This window comes from Musca domestica, unplaced genomic scaffold (assembly GCF_030504385.1).
Source record: "Musca domestica strain aabys unplaced genomic scaffold, Musca_domestica.polishedcontigs.V.1.1 124, whole genome shotgun sequence".
Lineage (NCBI taxonomy): Eukaryota > Metazoa > Arthropoda > Insecta > Diptera > Muscidae > Musca > Musca domestica.
Window position 1 is genome coordinate 1170146 of NW_026712162.1, and position 22218 is coordinate 1192363.

The 22218-nt window shown below is 35.9% G+C and overlaps 1 protein-coding gene across 1 annotated transcript in view; it reads right to left on the reverse strand.

Moving 5' to 3' along the window:
* The window catches only part of LOC131800714 (serine-rich adhesin for platelets-like), a 246346-nt gene that overhangs the window by 17442 nt on the left and 206686 nt on the right, over positions 1-22218 (reverse strand). The window contains exon 3 of the mRNA XM_059118394.1: positions 11815-13670. Coding sequence (XP_058974377.1) covers positions 11815-13670 — 1856 coding nt within the window. The remainder of the gene's footprint in view (positions 1-11814; positions 13671-22218) is intronic.

The following is a 22218-nucleotide window of genomic DNA, read 5'->3' on the forward strand; positions in this document are numbered from 1 at the left end:
TCGGGAGGTACCGTTATATGGGGGGCTATACGAAGACGTTGACCTGCACACACAATTTTCTGTCTTAGGCTGAAGTATGCATATCGAACTACAACTAACAAATTTGAAACAATTCCGGGGAATAATTTTGCTGAAATCATCAAAATACCGACTATCGGGAGGTACCGTTGTATGGGGGCTATACGAAGACGTGGACATGCACATAAGAATTTTTGTCATAGGCTGTAGTACCAATTACGAACTTTAAATACGAAATTCACAATAATTCCGGTAAATAATTTCGCTAAAATCATGAAAATACATAATATCAGGAGGTACCGTTTATGACGGTCATACGAGGACATGGACCTGCACAGACAATATTCTGTGTTAGGCTGTGGTATCCATTTTGAACTTCATATACCAAATTTGAAACAATTCCGGTGAATAATGTCGCTAAAATCATCAAAATACCGAATATCGGGAGGTATTGTTATATGGGGGCTACATAAAACGTGGACCTATATGGCCCATTTACGAACTGAACCTGCCTACTGGCAAAATTAACATGTGTGGAAAATTTTTGCCTTTTATCTCAATTAGTTTGAAAGACTGAGTGAATACAACAGATGGACAGACGGAGAGACAGACAGACAGACGGACTTCGCTAAATCGACTTAGAATTTTACGCTGATCGAGAATATATATACTTTGGTGGAGGGTACAAAAAGTGCAAGAACTTACACCGCAACAGAAAGAAAATAGACTCAAAAGAGCTAAAGAGCTGCTTCGCTTGGGCGAAAGTGGTGAACTGCCGAATTTGGTTTTCTCCGATGAGAAAACATTCGTTGTCCAGCAGTTTGTAAACAAACAAAATGATCGTCTGCCATAGAGGTCAGCTGAAAATGAGCACCTTCGGTAGGCCACCAGAACTCAAGCGCAGCCCATGGTGATCGTGTGGGCAGCTTTAAGAGCCGATAGTCGCTCTCCACTCGTATTAATCGACCGTGGCATCAGAATAAATGCCGAATATTATCGCGAAAATATTCTGGACGGTGTATAAAAGCCCTGAGCATGCAAATATTTTGGCCGCATACCTTGGACATTCCAACAGGACTCTGCATCATCGCATTTAGCACGCCCCAACACCCATGAATGGTTACAAAATGAGGTTCCTCGCTTCATTTCCAGCGCACAATGACCACCAAAATTTCCGGATACCAATCCGTTTGAGTATTGTACTTTGGAAAGCAAGGTTGACACTTAAAAATACCAAAGTGTCGATCACCTCAAGCAAGCGCCTCGCCAGGAATGGGCCAAATTACCGCAGAGCAACATTCGGGCAGCGTGTGACGGTTTCATTTTCCGTTTGAAGGTTACAATTCGTGCCAAAGGTGACCAATTCGTAAAAATTTAAACTTATTCCAAAATGTGATGCTATTTCCGACATTTTTACTTTCATTTAATAAAATTTGAAAAAAAGTTCGGCCGCCGAACTTTTAATACCCTCCACCTTAGAGTAAATGAAACATTAGAACCAATTAACCAACAAATACAAATTTTTAGACATATTCATGGGAAAATGTTGCAAAATCATTAAAATACCGAATAGCGGGAGGTACAGCTATATGGGGCAATACAAAAACGTACATACAATGTTTCGCCACCGAAGCTAGAACCCATTATGAGCAACAAATACCAATTTTTAGACAAATCCGTGAAAAATGTGTGAAAAACCATCAATATACCCAATATCGGAAGGTACCGTTGTATGGGGGCTATACCAAATCGTGGACCTATGCTTGCAATGTTTTGCCACCGAAACTAGAACCCATTATGACCAACATATACCAATTTTTAGAAAAATCCGTGAAAAAAAATGTGGCGAAAATCATCAAAATACCGAATATCGGGAGGTACCACTATAGGGGAGGCTATACCAAAGCCTGGACCTATACATAAAATGTTACGCCACACGAACTAGGGCCCATTATTACCCACAAATACCAATTTTCAGACAAATCCGTAAAAAAATGTGGCAAAATCATAAAAACACCGAATATTGGGAGGTACTGTTATATGGGGACTACATCAAAACGTGGACCGATATGTTTTATTTTTAATACCAACCATCCTAGATACCATACAAACTGTTATGCTCAATTTTGACGCTCTGCGTCATTTAATGTGGGCTGTGTCGTGATTTTAACAGACAGACGCACATCGTTAAATCGATTTAGAATTTTATGCTGATTATGAATATATATATTATGGGGTCTACGATGAATATTTAGAGATGTTACAAACGGAATGACAAAGTTAATATACCCAAAGTTAATATCTCACCCTGTATATATATATATATATATATATATATATATATATATATATATATCCGAAATAAGCATACGGTGCGGTTTATTATTTTCCCTCTTGAAAATAAATTGTTCCTATTCGGTCAATACATGATATCTCATCAATACCTAAATCCCTTTCGCCTTACTATTAATTCTTTGCTAAAATAAACATCGGATATTTTTTTCTAAATAATTTAAAAATTGATCGACCATTATCATTTCATCTTTTCTTGTTCAAATACCACTTTCTTTATATTCTTATTCAATGGCAAATAGTTTGAAGTAGTTTCGTTTTATGTTATTTAACAAACTATCCAGCAGGGTTTTGTTCGGTACCAATATTCACAAAGTTTTAGTCCCTCCTCAGATGGCCGGAGAACGGCCTTTGAGTGTGACACAGACACACAAGGACATGTGCGCTTCAAATATTTGTTTTCAAAGGACATAGAAAAAATACAGAGAAAATAAAAAAAAAGAAAACAGTTATCAAATGGCCATTGAAAAAGTATTTGAATGTATGGCAATGCAAAAAAATTATGGACAAGAGTCACTTCAAATAATATTAGAAATATTGAAATTATTTAATAGGAAAATGGTTATTTGGGGGGTATGGCCAGATGACTATGCTGCCATTTGGAAATGGGCACAGTTGGGAAAAATGTTGTGCCAATATAGATAACGTTATGTAATAAAAAGTAGCCCAAGGTCATAGCTAAAGATGCAAAAATTTGCCTTTGAGGAAGATACTGCTTGATGGGAATGTCCATGTGAAAAAGAAGAGATTGAAAACAGGTCAATATTATGAGATTTCCCATTATACTTTTCCCAAACGAAATATTCTTAGAATACAAAACAAATACACATTGCAAAACGATTCCATTCCATTTCATTTGCAGTTGTTGGAACTGTTTTAATTTTTAAAGTGCTTTACATTAAATAATTTTTAAATAATTCTTTAAATATTTTCTATTGCTTTTACCCCACACAAATGTCCCTGTTTGAAATGTCTTCTGCCAATACCATTCAATTGGCATCCAAATAAATGATGTGTGCAGAAACGTAGTAAAGAAAATCGTAAGAAAAAAGAAGACAAGATGACAAAATGCATGGTCAATCCATTTGAGGAATTTTCCAACTCCACAAAAGCCTTCAAAGTTGGCAGATGTGTAGCCAGCCAAACAGGCAATCATGGGACAATTGATGGTCCCTTGCATCTTAAGCGTATAGGAAATTTAATGTGATGTAAGGAGCAATGTTTATACAATATTGGATTATAAGGTATTTATTTTATAGGACCCCTATAAAAAGCATATGTCTAAGGAAAACATATATAACATATACTAACTTTTCTACCACTAAAACCTCAATAAAAGGCCTTCTTTGTTCAGACAAAAAAAGATCAAAAAGAAGTCAAAAAGTATCAGTCGATTTTGCCGACAGATGTATACCCTCAGCCAATGTTCGATTATTTAAATATATTTTGACTTCTGTTATGATTATTCACATTGTTGATCCTCTATGGCGTAGGTTCCGAAGGAATGGGCCAATATTGACCATTTCGTATCGGACCAAAATAAATATAATAAAAATATTGTAATGTGCCACGTTTGGACTATATGGGTTACTTCCTTAACTTTATATGAGATATGTGATATTTTTTTAGAAAATACTAAAATGTGCGTGAAATACCAGATATAGTCGACCAAAGTATTTCATTTTCATAATTTATCTTATACAGATACCAATATTGGTATAGGCAAAATTACAAGAAAATCGAACATTTATATCAAATTTTATGCGAGGTCATATATTTGATATTCATCTCAGGTTTCTGGTTTAAAGAAATATTTAATAATAGGAAGCTGTAAAGAGTCGCTGACTTGTTTCGTAAGTTATGGCCGGGCAGTGCGAATGCATTTTGCAATTTTCCAAAAAAAAAAAAAAAAAAAAACGTTAAAAAGTCAGCTAAAAGGTACTGTTATATGGGGGCTATATGAAGACGTGAACCTGCACAGACAATTTTCTGTTTTAGGCTGTAGTATCTATTATGAACTTCAAAAAGCAAATTTGAAACAATTACGTTGAATAGAGTCGCTAAAATCATCAAATTACCGAATATCGGGAGGATCCGTTATATGGGGGTTGTACGAAGACGTGGACCTGCACAGACTATTTCCTGTCTGAGGCTGTAGTATTCATTACGAACTTCAAATACCAAATTTGAAACATTTCCGATGAATAATATCGTTTAAATTACCAAAATACCGAAAAAGGGAGGTACCATTATTTGGGGGCTATACCAAAACGGTCCATGGTCCATTTGCAATACCAAAAGTCCTGCAAACATAATACACATTTGAGTAAAATTTTATCAACGTACTTCATTTTGATTTAAGTGTTTGTTTTCTCTTTGTTTCGGAAGCTAGAGTGATGGAATGGAATTTTATGCTGATCAAGAATACATGTACTTTGTGGGGTCTAAAATGTAAATTTCGAGGTGTTACAAACGGAATGACAAACTTAATATACCCTCCATACTTCGGTGGTGTGAAAGATGAAGGGACTGGATGCTCAGTTCGGGGTTTATGATTGTTATGGTTATTCGAAATCTTTAACCCTATGTAGGGGAGGAACCAGAACGAATAGTCCGATATCTACCATCTTTGTAGCAGACTTTGTGTTAATGGAAATATTGAGATTTGGCAAGTCTGAATGGAATCGAATGTTAATTTGGTGTTTTATGAGCTTCATGGTTATTCAAAATTTTTACCAGAAGGATGTGGAAGTTACCAGAACGATGGGATCGATATATTCCATCTTCAAGCCAGACCTTATGTTAATAAAAATATTGTGATATGTGTAATTTGAAGACAATCGGAGACTTTCGTCACATTGTGTAAGATTTATAGTTATTCAAAATTTAGACCCTTTATATATTGTCGATGTCCGATATTGTCGATTTCTGCACCTACCTAATCAAAATATGACGATTCGCAAAGTTGGAGCAAAATCGGATTATCCTTTTCTTTCCGTGCAATAAAATATTTTTTTTTAAAATTGTGACATTTTGTGTGGGAGGTACTAGAAGGAGTGGACCGATATTACCCATCTCCGAACTCGATCTGAGTTTGATAATTGTATTACGATGTACCAAATTTGGACCAAACCGGATACTCCTTTCGAGACATCGCTAGATCGACTCCAAATGTCCTGAAACGGATTTGGCCCAAAGAGACCTAAGGTCTAAAACCGTTATTTCGATGAAGCACGTTTTGACCGTAAAAAAAATGTGGAACCTTTGTGGGGGAGGTACTTTTTGGAGTGAACCGATATTGTCCATTTTAGCACCGGAGCTAGCACTGATGCAAATGTTAGGATTTTGTGCAGTAAAATATTTTATTTTTAAGTCTCGTACTTTTGTGGGGGTGGTACCAGAAGGAGTAGACCGATAGATACCATCTTCACACATGATTTTAAGGTAACAAAAACATTGGGATTTGTGAAATATGAAGAGAAACGGATGCCTTTTTCAAGTTCTTATCAAAATGTTGACGCTTTGAGTGGGACGCTTTGAGATTTGTAAAACTTGAAAAAAATTTGTCAATTCTTTCTTGTTCTATACGAAAAATTATTTTCTGTGAATATTTTGACCTTTTGTGGGGGAGTTACCAGAAGTGTTGGACCTATATTGCCCATCTCCGAAGTCGACCTAAGTTTGACAAAAAATATTATAATGTATACCAGCCAGACTAGCAGACGGACGGACATCGCTAGATCGACTCCAAATGTCCTGAAACGGATTTGATTCAAAGGGACCAAGAGTCTAAAACCGTTATTTCGATGAGGGACGTTTTGACCGTTTCAAATAATATATATCCAATCAGCCATATGGCTGAGGGTGTAAAAAAGACCCCCTTGGGTGACTCGCTTGAGTGTTAAAATTGTTCTCGTATTGCTATGACTATTTTAACCGAAGACACTATATACCTACAAACCACGGATTCTAAGGAATATTGATCTGAGAATTTCCAAAAAAAATATGTGGAATGTACTACATTTCTATTCTATTTAAGTTACTTTGCGATGTACATTTTCAAATCGGCAATAAACACGTCTATAATTTTTAGCAGTATTTTTAAAATCTACAGGATTTTTTCTATAATTTAAAAAAAAAATTGTCAAAATCAATTAACTCCCGTCGGCAGCTTTCCATAAAGCCAGGCTTGCCTAGACCCTGCGCACCTTTACTGAATCACATACCAAATTTCAAAGTTTTGGTTTTAGCTACCTCCTTTAGAAAGAAGACTTTTTAAGAGCCTCCTTACAAGACAAGGTCTTCTGAAGCCTTTCATTTACTAGAAACCCTATAGGGGTTTATTGTACCTCTGCGACTCTACGAGAGACGATCGTTTAATGGTCTTCAATTCTTCAGGAAATGTTTAAGAGACTTTCAGTTTTCAGATTTTCAAGACATTTGAAAGATCGTTGACCCCTAAACAGAATTATTTCTATAATTATTGAAAAATGGTCAAAATCAGTTAACTTCCGTCGGTAGCTTGCCATAAAGCCAAGCTTGTCGCACCTTTACTGAATCACATACCAAATTTAAAAGTTTTAATTTCAGCCACCTCCATTAAAAATAAGACTTTTTATGAGCCTCCTTACAAGCTAAGGACTTTTGAGAGCCTTTCATTTACTAGCAACCCTAGAAGAGTTTTTTGTACTTCTGCAACTCTACGAGACAAGATCGTCTAATCAGTTAACTCCCGTCGGTAGCTTGCCATAAAGCCAAGCTTGTCGCACCTTTACTTAATCGCATACCAAATTTTAAAGTTGTAATTTAAGCTACCTCCTTTAAAAAGAAGACTTTTTAGGAGCCTCCTTACAAGCTAAGGACTTTTGAGAGCCTTTCTTTTACTAGCAACTCTAGAAGAGTTTTTTGTACTTCTGCGACTCTACGAGAGACGATCGTTTAACGGTCTTCAATTATTCAGGAAATGTTTAAGAGATCAGATTTTCAAGACATTTGAAAGATCGTTGACCCCTAAACTTCGAATAATTACAAAAAACCTACTAAAGTCGAGAATATTTAAAGGCATTTTCACATCGAACATTTTCCATACGCCTTTCAAACACTTGCGAACTTCTCAGAAAACCTTCTAAGTAATCTGTATATTAAAGATGCAAGACTTTATGGGGGCTTGAATACATGGTAGAACATCAGAAAAATTCTGTAAATCGTATGCCCTCTATAGACTTCCCTTAGAAAAACTATGTCCTTTCCCAGATATATTGTATCTATCGATAACGTTGAAGAGATCTTCTTCCTTTGGAGACAATAACATATTTTCCCAGTCGCTGGCCAGCAATTTCTAAATAAATAATTCAATATTTGTGCAGACATTTTGTATTACGAATGTCCTCTCAGTCCTCCTCCTCCTGTTGTTCATACAGACTGAAGCAATGAAGCAATTTAAATGCATTATTTAGTTATCTCTTTATTCTTTCGCCTTCCCCACCGCACACCCGCCTACCCATTGTAAATTTTAAACATAGGTTTGTGTTTCACTTGCATTCGTCGCTCCATCATCATTTCCTTGTTGTGTCAGCCATCCATCCAGTCAGCCAGCTCGCTGGGAAAACAGGAAGTAAATCCAGGATTTTGTAAACACAAACATTGACAAAGGACCTATTCCTGGTTACAAGTTAAGGATATTGTCTTTTAGCAATATTCAGTTGCTTTTATGCAAACAAGCCAACAAACTGTCAATGCTGCTTCATATGGCCTCCTTTGGGTTTCTTGAAGAGTTGGAGGAGGAGGAGAAGGAGGTGGATAAAGCAAAAATCCTGTCGAGATGTTTCCATGTTTTCTTCCATTGAATGAATGTAAACAATTGAAACTCGATCAGTTTTATCATTATTGTTATGCTTGATTGCCTTAAAATGGGAAAAAGGATATACGTTTTTGTAGTTATCGTTTTTGTTGCTATATTTGGTGAACGACGACAACAAGGAGGATGAGGACGACGTTGGTTCGTAACATTGGCTATGCACATTTTCCTTGACGACAAACAATGCCAAAGGAATCGATGGTTGACTGAAAAGCAATAAATTCATTGAATCAACAAAACCATCATCAATGGATGGGTTAACAGAGACACACAGAGAGAGCGAGAGACAAAACGTTATGGCTCCTTTGTCGTGGCAAGAAGTTCATTCGCATTGCTAAACAAGCCTTTGATGCAGAACTTGAAATGTTATTCGTGTTCGACAGGAAGGATGATTTCTTTAAAAGATGATTTATGTCAAAGTTTGCAAAGTGGCCTGGGGGCATAAAGTCCTTTTCTTAAAAAAAAGGAAAATTGGAATTTAAGGAAAATTTAAATTTAAAGTTGGGTGAAAACATCACCGTTTTTTTGAATGAGCGAAGACGACTTTTCTTAAGCAATTTTGAGATTATACAGGGTGGGATGAAAAAAACTGTAACCAACTTCAAACTGCTGTCATTTCCAAGCCACTCGTCCGACAGCTGTTAAAACTATTACAGTGGTAGCTCATTATATTGGTAACAAGCGTACAAAAGCATTTTGGTGAGAATTTTACAGAAAAAAAGTTATCCGCTATGGAATTCAAGCGTGATAGTGTGATTTTTTTATATTTGGCTGGAAAACCACAAGTGGCTATCATTAGAGCATTCCAGCATTTAAATGTGAACAAATCTTTTGTGTCTCGTACCTTCGCTCGTTAACGTGATACTGGTAGCGTAACCCGACGTCAAGGAAGTGGAGGGAAGAAAATAGCAACATCAGCAGAATTGCTTCCATAAGTAAAGAAGCGCTTTGATTGAAACCCCTCGTCGCAGTGGTCAAATAATGGCTCGTGAGCTTAACATATCGCAATATTCCATTCGGCAAATATTGAAAAATGAGCTCGGGGGTAAAGCCATTGAAATTCCAAAGAGTGCAAGAACTTACACCGCAACATAAAGAAAATTGACTCAAACGAGCTAAAGAGTTGCTTCGCTTGGCCGAAAGTGGTGAACTGCCCAATTTGGGATTCTCCGATGAGAAAACATTTGTTGTCCTGCAGTTTGTAAACAATCAAAATTATCGTGTTTACTTGCCAAAGAGGTCAGCTGAAAATGTGCACCTTCGGTTGGCCATCAGAACTCAAGCGCCGGTCATGGTGATGGTGTGGGCCGCCATAACAGACGATGACTGCTCTCCGCTCGTATTAATCGACCTTGGCATTAAAATAAATGCCGAATATAATCGCGAAAATATTCTGGAGGGTTATTAAAGCCTTGGTCACGCAAACATTTTGGCCGCTGACCTGGGACATTCGAACAGGACTCAGCACCATAGCACTATGCACGCGCCAACACCCAAGAATGGTGACAAAATGAGGTTCCTCGCTTCATTTCCAGCTCACAATGGCCACCAAAATCTCCGGATACAAATCCGTTGGACTATTGTGTCTGGAGTATTTTAGAAAGCAAGGTTGGCACTAAAAAATACCCAAGTGTCAATCACCTCAAGCAAGCGCTTCGCCGGGAATATGCCAAAATACCGCAGAACAACATTCGGGCAGCGTATGACGGTTTCATTGGCCGTGTGAGGGCCATAATTCGTGCCAAAGGTGACCAATTCGAACAAATCTAAACTTATTCTAAAATGTGATGCTATTTCCGACATTTTTTGCTTTCATTCAACAAAATTTAAAAAAAAAAATGTAAAAATTATGGCATTTGACTTTGTTGCAGTTTTTTTTATCTCTCGCTGAATGAAACGCAAAGAATCGTCAAGGATATGCGTGTTTTATACCCTCATCCATGCTACGTAACTTTTCGAAATAATGACGTTAGACTCCACAAAAAAATTAAGAAAAAAAATAAATAAATCGAGATTGAGATGTGCCAAGTCCGAATGGAATCGGATATTAATTTTGCGGTTCATGGGCTTCACGGATATTCAAAATGTTGACCCTTTGTAGGGGAGGTACCAGAAGGAATGTTCGGATCTCTACCGTATTTATAATTGATTTTGTTTTGACAGAAATATTGAGATGTTCCAAGTCCGAATGGAATCGGATATTAATTTCGTGGTTCATGGGCTTCACGCATATTCAAAATGTTGAGCCTTTGTAGGGGAGGTAACAGAAAAAATGGCCCGATCTCTACCATTTTTATAACAGGTCGTGTTTTGATAGGATTATTGAGATGAGCTAAGCCCGAATAAAATCGTATCTTAATTTCATGTTTTCATGGGTATTCAAAATTTTGGCCATTTATGGGGGAGGTACCAGAAAAAGTGGTCCGATCTCTACCATCTTTGATTGAAATATAGACGTGCTAAGTCCGAATAAAATCGGATCTTAATTTCGTGTTGTATGTATTTCATGGATATTCAGATTTTTACCCTTTGTGGGGGAGGTACCAGAAGTTATATCCCACCTTCAAATCAGATCTAGTGTTAGAAGAAATTATGGGATGTGATGTGAAGAGAATCGGGTGCCTATTTCGGATTTTATGATCGTGTTGTTTATTCAAGATTTTTACCCGTCGTGAGGGAGGTACCAGAAGGAATGGTCCGATATCTATCATCTTTGTACTAGATTTAGTTTTGATAGAAATATTGATATGTGCCAAGAATAGAATAGGATGATAATTTCGCGTTTTATGGGCTTCACGGATATCCACAATTTGGACACTTTGTAGGGGAGGTACCAGAATGAAAAGTCCGATCTCTACCATCCCATATCTTGTGTTGATAGAAATATCGAGATTTGCAAAGTCTGAATGGAATCAGATGCTCATTTCGCATTTTATGAGCCTCATGGTATTCAAAATTTTGACGCTTTATGGGGAAGTACCAGAAGGAGTGGATCGATATACCCTGTCTTTACACCAGAGCTTGTGTTAATATATATATATATATATATATATATATATATATATATATATATATATATATATATATATATATATATATATATATATATATATATAAATATATATATATATATATATATATATATATATATATATATATATATATATATATATATATATATATATATATATATATATATATACGATTTCAAGATATTTTATAATTATTCAAAATGTTAACTCTCTGTGCATTATAAAATATTATTTTTGTTTTCAAAATTCCAACCTCTTGTGGGGGAGGTACCAGTAGGAGTGGACCGCTTGGTAAAAGTTTTCCCTTTGAAATTTAGAAAACGGGCTGAGAAAAAAAAGGTGGAGTTTTCGAAAACATGCACACAGGACATAAACGTTTCTAAGAATTAAAAAAACGGTACAATATTGTTATAGAGCGGTCGACGAGGGAAAATAATTTGAAAATTTTTCCACGGGAATAGGATAGGGTCTCGAAATCGGAATTATAGGGGAGCAAAGTAAACCTTCCGACTAACTTCTACAGCAATTATTTGAATAATTTTCATCACAACTCACCTGATCTGGCACCACTATCACATGAATTCAAACGTTGACTCATCGGTGTATCGAAGCTACGAAATCGGGACACATTCAAGTTGTTTACAACGGCCGCTGCACCAACATTACCACTTCCGGTACGACTGAACTGCGACTTTCTTGAACGTCCCATAACATTGTGACTTTTCGAGCGTTCAAACGACGACCGCTCATGATGCTGGGAGCGTGGTGAGTAGCGATTGGCCACCGGTGATGTACTATGGCCACTGGCCACACTATACGAGGGAGGAGCTTCTTTTACCGAAGTATTCAGATAGGCTGTGGTCTTTTGGGTCTGTGGCGATTGCGATGACGATATGGATGCGGCTGGTGATTGATATTTGGGTGAAGAGTCACGTGATCTTAGGCTACCACTACTACCACCACCCGAGTCTTTTTTACTCAAATAGTTTGGTGAATTTCCCGTTAGTGTACTGAAATTGGGCGATCTATCTCGGGGCATGGGTACGGGCTTGACAGGCCTCTCCGTTAGATTGCCATCAAAGCTGCGCGAGAATGTCTCCACATAGGTGTCCGTGGGTGTGGGCCTGCGATTGTCATACTCAAAACTGCGCGAAAAGACCATACCCTTGTTGTTGGGTCCGGCCTGCAGATTGCAGTTGCTGACAATCGGCTGGGGTTGGGGACTGGGGCGACTGGCAATGGTTCTTCGGCGATCGAAAGACTTGGCTTTGATGCTACTATCTTGAAAGGCAGGTGGTGGTGAGAGAATGGGAGTTATGGGAGGCGGGGATTCGTGATCATTGAGATTTTTCACAGGCAAGAAACCAGGACGTTCATTGAGTATACTGGCTATTTGCGGATCCACAATCCGATAGCCGGGCCTTAAAGCTGAATCTCGCTTGCCATTGCTGGCTCCCAGTCGCGCCTCATTGCGCTGTATCAACTCCTCCACTTTGCTGCTGACAAACTTCGGTGGTTCCACAATGGCATGTTGATGCTGCAGCAATGCCTGCCGTGTCATGTCGGAACGTCTGGTATTATCGATCTGTATCACCCGTATGGTATTGCGCAAATCGCCATTTTGATGGCCATAATTGGAACGGCGGTAGCCACGATTTTCATCATTGCTGCGTTTCGTATTGACCTGTACCCAACCAGATTTGTTCAAATAAATCTCTTCCTTGTTGGCAGGTGCCACCGCTTGGCGGGAGCCCGAACCCCCATAGTAATGTTCCCCAAACAAATAGGTAGGCATGTGTAAACCGGCACCACTTGAGGTCGAAGCACTGGATCCACCACCGCCACTGCCACCCATGTGGTAATGCATTCTACGCGCCTCCAGTTTCTCGTTGAAACTGCGCGAGGATGCTTCCAGGCTTTCGCGACGCTTGGCAACGTATTTCTGAAAGGCCGACAGATGTTGGTAATCTTCGTTGCTTTTCGTCGCCGCCGACCCGGCTGTTGACTTTTCGCTAGGGCTGTGACAGTCTCTTAGCTCTGAGTGTGCGTGCGGCGTTTGGTGGTGTTGAGGACTGCCATAACGGCGATTGTGATGTTTGGATGGACTGGCTCTGAGTTTGGTGCGTCGCTTCTTCGGTGGCAATGCCGGCAACGGTAGGGTACTCACATCAATTTTATCCAATGTCGAAGAGGATAGTTCATCGTTTTGTGATTCGCGTGTAATTGACTCTCGTGTTAGATGACTATCGTCCGATTGTGCTTCACTGGAATCGAGGCAAGAATAATCTTGACGTTGTAATGTTGGACGTCGAGATGTACTGGAAGTAGTAGTAGTAGTTGTTGTTGTTGCTTCAGTTTCGTGTATTGTTGTTGTGTGGCATGTAGTTATTAGTGGGATTTTTGGCGAAGAACTGAAATGAAGAGAAGGAGAAGAAAAAAATTTAATGAATTAAAGAACACTGAGAAAATGAAAAAATCGAAAAAACACAAATATTTGTCAATATTACCCATAATTTTTTAAAATCCACAATTCATGTTCTGTATATTGAGTGCAAAAATGATATAAAAATAAAGGACCAATAAGGTTTTGGACCTTGAAAAAATTATTTTATGAAATGCACGTTTATTGGTCAATTGCTCCTTGAAAAATATGATTAAAAAAAATTCTCGTTAATCACTTAGTTGGTCCTTGGAAGAAATTACTTAAAAATTCTCAATTAATGGTCTGTTGGTCCTTGAAAAAAATAATTTAAAAATCCACGCTTATTGACCACTTGGTCCTTGAAAAGAACAATTTAAAAAATCCACGATTATTGGCCACTTGGTCCTTGAAAAAAATAATTTAAAAAATCCACGTTTATTGGTCTATTGGTCCTTGAAAAAAATAATTTAAAAAATCAACGATTATTAGTTTATTGGTCTTTGAAAAAAATAATTTAAAAATCCACGTTTATTGGTCTAATGGTCCTTGAAAAAAATAATTTAAAAAATCCACATTTATTGGTCTATTGGTCCTTGAAAAGAATAATTTAAAAAAATCCATTGGTCTATTGGTCCTTGAACAAATTTTTTAAAAAATCCACATTCATAGGTATATCGCTCCTTGAAAGCACTAATTAAAAAAACACGTTTATTTGTCTACTGGTCCTTTAAAACAATTATTAAAAAACACGTTTATTGGTCTTCTTTAAAAATCCACGCTTATCGGTCTATTGGTCCTTGAAAAAATATTCTTTAAAAATCCACGCTAATCGGTCTGTTGGTCCTTAAAAAATTATTTAAAATCCAAGCTTATTGCCACTTGGTCCTTGAAAAAAATTATTTAAAAAATCCAAGTTTATTGGCCACTCGGTCCTTCAAATAAAATTATTTAAAAAAATCCAGGCCTCTTGTCCTTTAAAAAGTATTTTAAAAAATCCATGTTTATTGGTCCTTAAAAAAAAATTATTTAAAAAATCCACGCTTATTGACCTATTGGTCCTTGAAAAAAATAAATTAAAAAATCCACGTTTATTGGTCTATTGGTCCTTGAAAAAAATAATTTAAAAAATCCACGTTTATTGGTCTATTGGTCCTTGAAAAAAAATAATTTAAAAAATTCACGTTTATTGGTCTATTGGTCCTTGAAAAAAAAATTAAAAAATCCACGGTTATTGGTCTATTGGTCCTTGAAAAAAATAATTTAAAAAATCCACGTTTATTGATCTATTGGTCCTTGAAAAAAATAATTTAAAAAATCCACGTTTATTGGTCCTTGAAAAAAATAATTTAAAAAATCCACGTTTATTGGTCCTTGAAAAAAATAATTTAAAAAATCCACGTTTACTTTGGTCTATTGATACTTGAAAAAATAATTTAAAAAATGCACGTTTATTGGTCAGTTGGTCCTTGAAAAAATAATTTAAATAAAAATCCATGTTTATTGGTCTATTGGTCCTTGAAAAAATAATTTATTGGTCCAATAGACCACGTTTATTGGTCTATTGGTCCTTAAAAAAATAATTAAAAAAATCCATGTTTATTGGTCTATTGGTCCTTAAAAAAATAATTAAAAAAATCCATGTTTATTGGTCTATTGGTCTTTAAAAAATAATTTTAAAAATCCACGATTATTGGTCTATTTGTCCTTGAAAAAATAATTTAAAAAATCCACGTTTATTGGTCTATTGGTCCTTGAAAAAATAATTTAAAAAATCCACGTCTATTGGTCCATTGGTCCTTTTAGAAAATAATTTAAAAAATCCATGTTAATTGGTCTATTGATCCTTGAAGAAAATAATTTAAAAAATCCACATTTATTGGTCTATTGGTCCTTGAAAAAAATTATTTAAAAAATCCACGCTTATTGATCTATTGGTCCTTGAAAAAATATTTTAAAAAATCCATGTTTATTGGTCTATTGGTCCTTGAAAAAAATTGTTTAAAAAATCCACGTTTATTGGTCTATTGATCCTTGAAGAAAATAATTAAAAAAAATCACGTTTATTGGTCTATTGGTCCTTGGTCTATTGGTCCTTCAAAAAAAAAAATTAAAAAATCCACGCTTATTGGTCTATTGGTCCTTGAAAAAAATTATTAAAAAAATCCACACACCAACACATACACACATTTCATTCATTCCAACCGATATGCAATTAATTAAACAAAATGATAAAATACCTACTTGTATGTAATTAAATGGGATTAATACCTAAAAGTATGCTTTACATTAAATTGAAAATTCTTCTGAAACTGAAAACATCCCCATCCCCCCATTTTAAAAGTTGGGAGAATACATACATAGCTGATAATTTATGGCCTCATATGCAAAAAATAAACATTAAAATTAATTATGATTTCCACGAAGAAAAAAAAAAACAAAAAACCAAAAATAAAACGGAGGGCACTTCTGCTGGCCAGCAGCAGCAAAGCGGCAGAAGTTGCATTGCATTGTAAATTAAAATTCATTAAATTATTATTGAACTTTTTCAGTTCAATTGGCCATAAGAAAGAGATGGGATTATTTTAAGTGGAATATTAAAGTAATTTCAATATTGTTTCTTTTTTTTTTTTGACACACAGAATATTAAAATATCTTTAAAAACTCTGCAGATTGTGAAAGATATTTTTAATTACAATAATTGAAAAGCATAATTTTCTTTTTGCAAAAGAAAGTTAATTGCTTAAGATATTAAAATAGAATCCCTGAATATTAAAGTATTGCGTGTTGAGCAAACCTACACACACACACACAAGTGGAAAACACAAAAGATTGATGGGCCATTTACATCAACAATTCCGAAGTTTCCCTACTAATTACATTTCGTCACTGTGATGAGAATACACACACACACACACAAATATATAGGAAATTGATAACGTGTAAACATTAATGTATATTTAAATGCTTGTAAGTGGAAAATCATGTTTGTATCCTTGTCAAAAAACAGAACATATCTCTTGGCCAGATGTCTTGAAAGTTTTTCAATCATTCATATGTCTTGGCCGATGTTATACGTTTGGGAAAACACGTAAATGTTTAAAGAAAAATTAGTATATTTCATGTCAATTAGATAATTTTTGTCTTACATAAGTTCGATGGTCAAAGGGCCTTAAGGCAAGCAAGCAGGAATGAAAATATGTTTTTTGGTTATTTGAGCTTATATTTACAACCTAGAAGGTAAAACATCGGCGCCGTAAAATAATGGAAAATTCAAATTTAAAGCATGACTAACAAATGTCAATGTATTTTTATATCCTACAACACTATGTGTTGGGGGTATTATAAGTTTGATTGGGCCAAAAATTATGTAACACCTCGAAATATTGGTTTCTTACATAGGAAAATATATATGGATCTTCCTATCCCGCCGAGCTAAGTCGATCTAGCTTTGTATGTCCGTCCGTCCGTCTGTCCATGTTAATTTGCAATCACTCTACAGGTCGCAATTATGGCCCGATCTTCACGAAATTTAGAATGGAGGCGGGGCTAGAGCCAGAATAAATCTATTGCTTTTGGAGATTACCGCATAATATTTAGTGGTTGAAATGGACCAAAAACTGAACATTTTCCTGATTTTGCAGTTCCTCTACAGGTCGCATTTATAGACCAATCGACGGGGAAGTTAGCATGGCGCTAGACCTTAGGGCTGGGCAGAAGCTTTCCAATTTTGATGGTCATCGGGTAATATTTAGTGGGTGGAATAGACCATAACATTTGTGTTAAAAAAAGTCAAATTTTCCATTAAACCGCGGATATTTTTAATCCCGGCGATATCAGAGATAGAAGAACAGGTCAATTCTGATCGTTACATAGATCCCGATAGTAACTATATCGGATATATATAGCGAAATATATACAATGTATATATACAAAGGAAGGGGATGTTAGCTATAATACTTATATCCCAAGAATGACTGGACCGATTTTGACAAATTCTGTCAATTCAGAATGACCTCTTGGCATAAAAGTATAAAATCTAAAAAAATCGCATATTTTTTATCGCATTTTGACTAAATGTTGTACTATTTTGTCACCTTACAACACAGGTTGCAATTGTCGTCTGATCCTCCGTTAGTTAGAGTTTAGGCACCGGGTAGAATGGACCACTACTTTTGTGTGAAAAAATACCAACATCTCTTGCAGATGATATCCGAAATACACAAAATGCGAATTTCTGACTTTTTATATCCTCCAGCATACTATGGTGGGTATATTAACTTTGTCATTCCGTTAGTAACTCCTCGGAATACTCATGTCAGACCCAACAAAATATATATATTCTTGATCAGCGTAAAATTCTAAGTCGATTTAGCCATGTCCGTCTGTGTGTCTGTCTGTCCGTCCGTCTGTTGTAATCACGCTATCTTTCGAACGAATTGAGATAGAAGGCTAACATTTTGAACACGTGTTTATTTTTCCAGTAGACAGGTTAAGTTCGTAAATGAGCCATGTAGGTCCACGTTTTCATATAGCCCCAATATAACGGTACCTCCAGATATTAGTATCTGTGCAGGTCCACGTCTTCGTATAGCCCCCATATAACGGTACTTCCCGATATTCGGTATTTTGATGATTTTAGCGACATTATTCACCGGAATTGTTTCAACTTTGGTATTTGAAGTTCGAAATGAATACTACAGCCTATGACAGAAAGGTATTTGTGCAGGTCCACGTCTTGGTATAGCCCCCATATAACGGTACCTCCCGATGTTCGGTATTTTGATGATTTTAGCGACATTATTCACCGGAATTGTTTCAAATTGCGTATTTAGAGTTCAGTTTTCTGTGACAGAAAATTGTCTATGCAGGTCCAGGTCTTCGTATAGGCCCCATATATCAGTAACTCCCTATATTCGGTATTTTGACGAGTTTAGGTACAATACCAACCGAAATTGTTTGAGATGTCGTATTTGACGTTCAAAATGGATGCTATAGTCTGTGCCAGAAAATTATCTATGCTGGTCCAGGTCTTCGCACAGCTCCGATATAACGGTACCTCCCTATATACGATATTTTGATGATTTTAGCTACATTATTCACCATTTATTCCAAGTTTCGAATTTATGACAAACAATGCCTATGTAGGTCCACGTCGTATAGACCCCAATATAACGGCTATATTCGGTATTTTTAAAATTTTGACAGAATTCTTTAAGGATTTTATTTTTTGAAAATTTCCAAATTCGTTCCAAATGGTGGAGGGTATTCAAAGTTCGGCCCGGCCGAACATACTGCTTTTTAAATTGTTTATGCTGATTTCGTTAACGAATATAGCCAAATATCTTGGACAAGCAAATCATTTAGATGAGTCCAAATTTGGAGATACAAAGGAGCCTCTTTGCTTTTGGAGATAATCTCAAAATATTTAGGGGTTCAAATGAACCAAAAACAGAAGAATGTTCCTGAACACACAATTGAAACCAATCGACACGGAATTTTGCATAAGAAGAGAGTTAAGTACGGGAAAGAATTCTAGCATTTTGGATGACCATTGGATTATATTTAGCTGTAAAATGGACCACAACAACTGATAGCACGACGGAGTGCGTAAATATTGGGCAAATGGCCCTGGTCAAAATGCTAAGGGTAATATCTGGGCAGTGCTCCGTGATATCAAAGATAGAAATCTTCCAAATGGATTTGGACATAAGGGGGCTTCTGACACATTGTAGTGTTGTAGGGTATCATATGGACGGCCCCGCACGACTTCGATTTGTTAATGTTCTTATCCATAGCATCTAAAATACACTTTTTTATTGTCACTGTCACATATAACTATTGTCGTATAAAATTAATGATCTGTTGGTTCTCGCGAAAAAATTGGTTAAATACACACGACTATTAGACCATTGGTTTTTAAAAAATATTTTTTTAATTCACGAGTTTCGGTCAATTTGGCCAAAAAAATCCAAGATATTTTGCCATTTAGTGCTTGAGACTAAAATGTTTAAATTTCTCGATTTAAATTTGTTTAAATTTGGTCGATTTAGCGATTCCATCTGTCTGTGTGTTTTACTCACGCTATCTTAGGAACGAAATGAGATAGAAGGCTAATATTGTAAACATGTGTATATTTTGCGAGTGGGCAGTTCGTAAATGGGCCATGTCGGTCCACGTTTTCATATAGCCCCCATATAACGGTACCTCCCAATATTCGGTGGTATCTTGATGATTTTAGAAAAAAATTGCGTATGCAAGTCGTATAGCCACCATATAAGGGGTTTCATTAAGGAGGTATTTTTCTACGGATTTTGTTTATACCCTCCACCATTTCGTCTTTCCGTTTGTAACTCATCGAAATTATAATATTAGTAAAATTCTAAAACGTCCGTCTGTTGTAATCACACATGAGTCAAAACGAATAAAGCTAGGAATCTAATATTTTGGACAGATCAGTCTTTTGTCTGCAGGCAGGTCAATTTCGAAGGTGGGCTTTATCGGTCCACGATATCGTATAGCCCCCATGTAACAGTACCCCCCGATATTCGGCATTTTTGACGATTGTAGCCAACTTTTCCTATAAAATTATCTGAAAATCAACAAAAGGAGTTCCTTCTAAGTGCTTTACCCTCTAGAAGAGTATTGCCTAGATAGGTCTACGATATCGTATATCTCCCATATGACGCTACACCTCCGATATTCGATATTTTTATGATTTTAGCTAAATCTTCTAGTGTGGAGTTTTAGACAATGCAATTGTCTAAAACTCCACACTAGAAGTTCTTTCTAAGCACTTTACCTCCTGGAAGCGAAATGTCTATATAGGTCCATGATATCGTATATCCCGCATAACGCTATTTAATATTTTGACAATTTTGGGGACATCATTCACCGGAGTTGTTTTAAATTTCGTATTTAGAATTCGTAATGAGTACCACAGCTTATCACAAAAAATGTGTATTCAGGTTCTCGTTTAGGCATATCATACTTCACTATATTCGGTATTTTGACGATTTTAAGTACAATATTTACCTAAATTGTTTGAAATTTCATATTTGAGGTTCCTAATAGGTACTGCAGCCTGTGACAGAAAATTGTCTAGGTCTTAGTATATTCCGATATAACGGTACATCTCTATATTCGGAATTTTGACGATTTTAGCTACATTATTCACCGGATTTTTTTTTTAAGTTTCGTATTTGAATATTGTAATGGCTATTGTAAAAGGTCCACGTCTTTGTATAGACCCAAATCAAACGGCTATATTCGGTATTTTTCAATTTTTTGCAGAATTTTTAATCGATTTAATTTTTTTGAAATCTTTCAAATTCGTTTCAAATGGTGGAGACTATTCAAAGTTCGGCCCGCTCGAACTTACTGATTTTTTTACTTGTTTTACTTTAATTTCCCAACGTCTTCTTGGTAAAAATTTTGGATTTTTCTTAATGTTTTCACAACATCTTCTTCGAAAAAGTGTGGGTAGTTCATAGTTATGACGAAATTTCTTTTAGAACATTTTGAGTTGATCAGGCTATGTGAGCGAAGGAATTATTAAATTCGGTCCAAATCTGTACCCAACTCAGATCGTGTTCAAAGGAGAAAGAATATTTTTGTGCTACAAAAGTTCAGTCAAATATTTTGTTTTCCTGCATCATGTATGATGTTTTTTGTCTTTCAGAGCCATTAAATATATGTAAAAAACCTTTCGAATCAGTCATAAACGAAGTTTTATATCATAAACGGTAATTGGGATCCTTAATGCGCAATTGTCACACATTTGGAAGATTTATGATATGCTTCAAAATAATAAAATGGATTTTGATTTAATGTTAATGCAGCAAAGACTTTTTTTTTGATAATAAACACAAACACACATATAAACACTGTTGATGGTCCATCAAAAATGCAAAAATGTTTCAGTAAATAATTAAATACTCCAATATTGGAAAATATTTGCTCCCAGTATTTCGATATATTTTTCACATATAAAAAATTTCACATATATAAAAATGTTGAAGGTCTTCCATAAAATACCTAAAATACCTGTATGGGGTTTTCCATTAATAAACCAAAAACTGTAGGTCTTCTATTAACAGATCAGGTTCTCTATTAGCAAAAGAAGTTAAAATGTCAGTCGGTTTCGTCGACAGATGTATATCCTCAGCCAAAGTTCGATTATTTCAGTATATTTTGACTTGTGTTATGATTATTCAAATTGTAAACCTTCTATGAAGTAGGTTCCGCAGGAATGGGCCAATATTTTCCATGTCGTATCGGAGTTAAAAAAATATGATAAAAATCGAAATATTTATATCATATTAAATTAAGACCGTGCCGTGCAGATATATCATCTTTACAACATATCTTGTGAAGTTTAAAGAGAGTTGGATCCTTATTTCCCTTTTTTTAAGACCTTAAATCCTATGTGGGCGAGGTCCCAGAAGAAATGGTCCGATCTCTATTTATCTTCCCAGTCGATCTCTTGTTAGTAGAAATAATGGATGTGTGAAATATGAAGAGAACTGGATGCTTATTTC